Genomic DNA, 6,000 nt, shown 5'->3' with positions numbered 1-6,000 from the left:
CAGGCAACAAAGCTGGAAGGCAGAGCCCAAATCCCTAAGACATTAGAAATGGAGCTACATACAGGACATGGAGTGTGCTCTGCTGGGTGTTGATCTTGCTGGACCAGTATTGTTCCACTGTTCCCAGCCCCAAATCTTCCCTTTTGGAATGGTAATGTATATTCTGTGGCATTGTATGTTGGAAATTTGTAATTTCTTTGGTTTTACAGGGGGTGGCAAATAAGAGACCACCTTGAGTCTCAGAAGAGACTTTTTGATTTTTGGACTTCTGAACTGTGTTGAGACTAAAAGGCTATGAGAACTTCTAAAGTTGGGTTAAATGAATTATAATATGACCATGAGATTATGGGAGCCACGGAGAGGAATGGGGTTTATATGGGAAATGGCCCCATAGGTTCATCTGTTTGAATACTTGGTCTCTAGTTGATGGAACTGTTTGGGAAGGATTAAGAACTCTTTTTTTTTTTGTAGGAGAAGGTGTGTCACTGGGGAGCAGGCGCTGAGGTTTCAAAAGGCTCATGCCACTCTCTGCCTCTTGCGTGTGGTTTGGGATGTGAGCTCTCAACTCTTTCTGCCAACATTCCTTTGTTTCACCCTCATTTAACCATCTGGACAGTTAGCCCCAATTGCACATTTTTCTTTTATATGTTGCCTTGGCCATGGTGTTTTATCACCATAAAAGAAAAGTAACCAAGACACTGACTTAAAAGTCATTTTCCATCTCTTTCTTCTATACTACTTCTTGTTCTCATCCTCTTCCTACTCCATCTAATCCCTGTATTCCCTCCCAAGAGAAGCAGGATCGGGGGGGAGGGGATTGTAAGGTGAGGAAACTCATTCAAAGAATAAATTAATTCAGTGGTTTTCCGTTTGCTCACTCAGACACTTGTTCTATCTTTTATAGCAAGGACCACTAGAATTTTGTGTGGCAAATCACTAGTGTTTACCAAGAATTACCCAGACATTGAAAAAAATCAACCATAGGATATTAAACAGATAAGACCCATTTTAGAGCTGCAAAGTGAAATAATAGATGTTCTGATGGGGGCATATTTATGTTTATTGATAAGCATTGGTTTTTCAAACATTAATGTTCATTCTGTGCCAACACACAAACATAGATGTACGTTACAGTGGACTTGTCAGAAGTCCAAAATGAAAGTGCAGTGGATTGTGACTGCTACACACCTCCTTGTGCCAAGCTGGAGCAAGTCCCTTTGATTCTCTATAACTTGGCTTACAGATCTTTGGATTCAGAGATGGTACTTACACCCCTGTGGTATTTGGTAGTTTCAGTCTAAAGAAATGAGTCAAATGCCTGAAACGATAATTCCCTTTATTCCAACAATACACATTCAACAGTCCCAAGATGTTTTACCCTTGTGTTTAAGCTTTCCAAATAGTCTCGACGTGTTTCCATCAGGTAACACGTCAGGAAGCTTGCCGCAAATCAGTTTCAACAAGGTCTGTGCAACCTTATACATCTTGTTCCTACAAAGCTCTCTTTTCTTGCATGGGATGAATACTCAGTCCAAAATCTTTCCAAAAACTGTGTTTCATAACAACACTGGAGTCGAATACTAAATCTTTTGTGCCTGTGATGAGTGAGAAGCTTGGACCAACTCTAGTTTGTCTCAAATAACATTGCTACTATTGAAAAGAGACACTAAGTCCCCAACTATTTTCATTTTACTTAATGAACATAGAGGGAAAAGTCTCAGGGTCAAGGAAAAAAAGGCTAACAACTAGAACTGTGAGAAATGTCTGTTGCAAATTTTAAAAGACACAGTTTGGTTACATTGCAGTTTTCCTGCTAATCAGAAATGTCAAATCTATTTGAGACATGCAACTACATCACAGTCTTTCAAATGATGGATGGTTATCTGCATGGGTTCCTTAGAGTATGCTTGTATATTAACAACGTAAATTACTCAGAGGCATAGACATACAGAATTGCATGCTGACTAGTTAGCCATGACACAGAAAGTTATTGATGTCGGATAACACTGATTGAGTTGTGACTAAGCCCCCAAAAGCTCATGCTGACAACAGCGCTGGTCCTGGGCATCAAATCCCCAGATACTGGTTCATTTTATTCAGGGCATCGCACACCGTGTTCAAATCACTGCGTAGGTCCTGCACCACATTTTCAATACTTCTGGTGTCCTTCAGAATTTCAATACTCTGTGTGTAGGGGTTGAAGTATACTGAGAAGGGACGGGCAATTGACTTTGCAAAGTCCCTGTAGAATAAACGAAAACAGAAGGAGACACAATCAGCCACCATGGGGAAAAAAAGCAGAAAGGAAGAACCGCCAGAGAAATTTCAAAGTTATTTTCTGTGGAAGAAAGAAAAGCAAGTTTACCTCATCTTTTCTTTGGCTTCCTCAAAACTTTCCGAAACAAAATAAGCATCCTGGAAGGTAGTTATCAGGCATTCCTGCAAGCAGGTTGTCTTTGGGTCAAAGGCTTTTATGCACGCCTTGTCGGAAAGAGCATGCTGCAAAAACATACCAAAGAATTCATCAAGTCCACAATGAGGCTTCCAAAATGCTATGGCATCACACTTACTAGCCAGTAATCCGCAGACCTGCTCAGTTCCTAGTCTACCATGGAGCAAAGAACCCTCTCTGTGCAGGGTAAATCGGTTGTTAGGAAAGGGTTTTATTTTTGCTTTTTTAGGTCTCCTGGAAGTTGCAGAAGAAAATGAGCTCACGTTATTATTTCAGATAATATCAGGCAAATTCATGCTGAAGGACTGTTCAGAGCTGTCCCCTGACACAAATGGAATTTTAAATCTACACCATGAATAGAAACAGGTACGGCAAAAAAAAAAAAAAAAATGCTCCTAAATTTGCTGCTATAAGCAATATACTAAAATTTCACTTAAATGGCAGAAGTAATAATTACCTGCATGGAGAGGTAATTGAGACTCTCACCTAACTATTTGTGGACTCGTTGGGAGACGTTTTGAGGCCAGGCACTGTGTGTCAACAGAGACTAGAGTGGGCTCAAACATTGGAGGCTGCTTGCAAAGTAATCATTTACCTTCCATCAAGTACAGCAGAGTAATATACAGCAAATAAATATTGCCAGTTGGGGGGCAAAGAACCAATATTAATAGTTATACTTAAGCCCGTAGCAGGCATTCGAAAAACAGGAAAGCCAGTATAATTATTTGTTGAACCACCATTGGCCCCGTTCAGCTCACCACATGCGTGGCACGAAGAACAGCGAGGAATCCTGAATGGTTGGGTCTTCAAGATAAATTCAGTGATGTTAAAGGTTAGCAGTCACTTCTTGCCACACCCCTCCTGCCTACCTCTAGATTCTTAATGGATGCTTCTGAAACAATGTGCAGAAGAACCATTGAGAAGCACATGGAACCACAGACACCCAAGCCTTCACTCTATCCATTAAGTCTAGACGAAACCCAGAAAGGAGTATTTGAAAGGCGTCCAAGGCACTCTGACAAAAGAGTTTGTGAACTGTACTCCTGTAGGTTTGATTCTTCACCTAAGAGGTAGTTTGATCAGTAGAAAGAGAGAAGGGGGTGGCAAACATTGCCTTGAACCAAGTCTTACAAAATGGAGGCTCTAGTCACAAGTTGATGTGTGTATGTGTAACCTTGGTAGATCACTTGACCTGAAGGTTCTCTACATTCCATGATTCATACATGAACCTGCATTCCCTCGAGGGAGACATTTAGACTGGACGGTTTTAAAGATTCAATGTAAGGCATCTCCTTGATCCCACCCAAAGCATTTCTCTGCCTCTTTGTCTTCTCAACCAAATAGTAAGAATTTCTAGAAAACTTACAAACCAATGGCCTCCCCCGCACCCGCCCCCATCAACATTCCTGGTGCGTTCCCTCCAACAATTTCAGAATGCACACAATTATTTACAGCCCTTGGTGAGGAAGACTATGGTTTTTCATGTTTGGAAATACAATTGAGAAGCAATACTGACATGAACAGAAGGGGGTAAGGAGGCTCATGACTTGTTTTTCCACAAAATTCTGCTGTCCAGATCAATGCATATACCAATTATGGAATGCAGAGGACCTTCAGAGCGAACTTTCCTTTTCCGACTGCAGAACAGCCTCACTCTGAGGCAAAAGGTCATCACACCTACAAATGCACTTCTGCGGGCCTCAGCACAGCACACTGACCATCTGGGAAGTCTGGTTCCACAAGGCCAATAAATCCTATCCACATTTCCCAAACTTTGCAGTTTTACAAAACAAAAATGTCTTTTCATGAGAGCTATTGCCCCTTTGCAAAGAACTGGCTTCCTGGTGTCTGGCTGTGGCTTTCAGAATTAGAAGTTGCTTTCTTTGCAGCCACACACTATGATTACATTTAACTGACGCACGTTGCTTAAATTGTCCATTCATCCATGGGTCCTCACTGAAGGAAGGACACCGACTGGCTCAGTGTCCGCAGTCTTCCTACTCTCTTCCCTACTCTGGGAGGCAGAGGCAGACCAGTAACAACAACAAGCTATAAGAACAATTAAGCCATGGGTCCTTGGGACATCTCTGCTGAGCCGAACACTTTTCACGGAGTTGAAGATGAGCACAAAAGGAAATGAAACTCAGGGACGCTATCAGTCTCCGATCCCTCTAGAAGACCTTAGCAACCAGTGTGTGTGCAGGGCACCTGCACAATGTATGCATTCAACAGCCATGACTGAAACAGTGAAGGTTCTGAAACATTCATCACGGGGCTATTGCCCTGACTCTCCCAATGTTCACGTTCATATAGTAGGAAAAGAGGGTTGGAGTAGATCAAGAAAATTCTCAAAGGACAGGATGCCCTCCCTTAGATTTCAAGGGGGAAACACTCAATGAGTACATAGCTTATAGTTTAAGGTAAATTTATATACCTTATAAATAATATAATAAATAAATATATATTACTGCTAGGTAATATATATAGCACTTAGCCAATATAATATGTGGAAATTGGGAGTTGACTGGACTTTGTTGTTGTTTGGTTGGTTGATCAGTTGGTTAGTTGATTATTTGGGTAGCTGGATTGTTAGCTGGTTGGTTAGGTGGTTGGTTGGTTGGTTGGTTATTTGGGTGGTTGGTTAGGTGGTTGGTTGTTTGGTTGGTTATTTGCGTGGTTGGCTAGTTGGGTAGTTTGTTAGTTGTTTGTTTTTTTTTTAAAGGATAGGTTTCTTTGTGCAACCCAGGCTGTCCAGCACAATCTTCCTGTATCAGCTTCCCAAGTGTGGGTATTATAGGAAAGTACCTTACAGACCCAGCAGGAAGGAAACTGTTTTTAAGTACTCACAATTTTTATTTATTCTCAGGAACTGTATATGATAATTTATAGAGATATTGATATTAATATTCTGGTTCACAAGGGCCTCTCTATCCATAAAGCATGAAGCCAGGGCTGGCTACCTCTTGTCTGTTAATAAATGTGAGGACAATATGAATAGTCATGGCTTAGCCTGAGTTGAGGAAGCAGTCAGTAAATGAGATACCCAAGCATCTACCTAGTGGCATCTACCTAACAACCAGTTCATCTTTTTGGTAACTAGCAGGAACATCCATGCTGCCCGTAAGGGCTCCATCTCTGAACTCTTCCATGCATTCCAGGAGATGTAAAATAACATGCAGGACGGCTTTGACACAAAAGGCCACTGACCAATTAGGCTTCTTGAGTCTATCTCTGTTCTTGTAAGCCATCTCACTTTGGAGAAGCAGCTACTTTGCCCTCTCCTGTATGTTGAGGAAGAGGTCTCTGCAAACACTACTCAAGGTTTTTTTGATGTTCCGGAGAGACTCTGTGGCGAATTCTCTTTGAAGTGTCAACCATTTTAAGCCCTACAGTTGTCAAGAATTAATTTGATTTTCCATAGAGAGGAACTTTTTAATGCTGACCAAATCTGGCTGATGGTCTTTTACCCCAAACCATTGCAAATGTGTAAGAATATTTCAAAGTCATCTGCTCCTACCTGAACACTCTATAACAATGGTTCTTAACCC

The 6,000-nt window shown here is 41.4% G+C and overlaps 1 protein-coding gene across 1 annotated transcript in view; it reads right to left on the bottom strand.

The window, feature by feature from the left end:
• Positions 1-1,319: 1,319 nt before the first annotated feature.
• Positions 1,320-6,000, bottom strand: part of Tph2 (tryptophan hydroxylase 2) — a 101,922-nt gene continuing 97,241 nt past the window's right edge. The window contains exons 10-11 of the mRNA XM_085683140.2: positions 2,366-2,499; positions 1,320-2,242 (exon numbers count right to left, since the gene is read on the bottom strand). Coding sequence (XP_085539266.1) covers positions 2,068-2,242; positions 2,366-2,499 — 309 coding nt within the window. The 3' untranslated portion in view covers positions 1,320-2,067. The remainder of the gene's footprint in view (positions 2,243-2,365; positions 2,500-6,000) is intronic.

The sequence above is a fragment of the Myodes glareolus genome, chromosome 26 (genome assembly GCF_982192425.1).
Source record: "Myodes glareolus chromosome 26, mMyoGla1.1, whole genome shotgun sequence".
Taxonomy (NCBI): domain Eukaryota; kingdom Metazoa; phylum Chordata; class Mammalia; order Rodentia; family Cricetidae; genus Myodes; species Myodes glareolus.
This window is presented reverse-complemented; position numbering and strand designations above follow the sequence as displayed.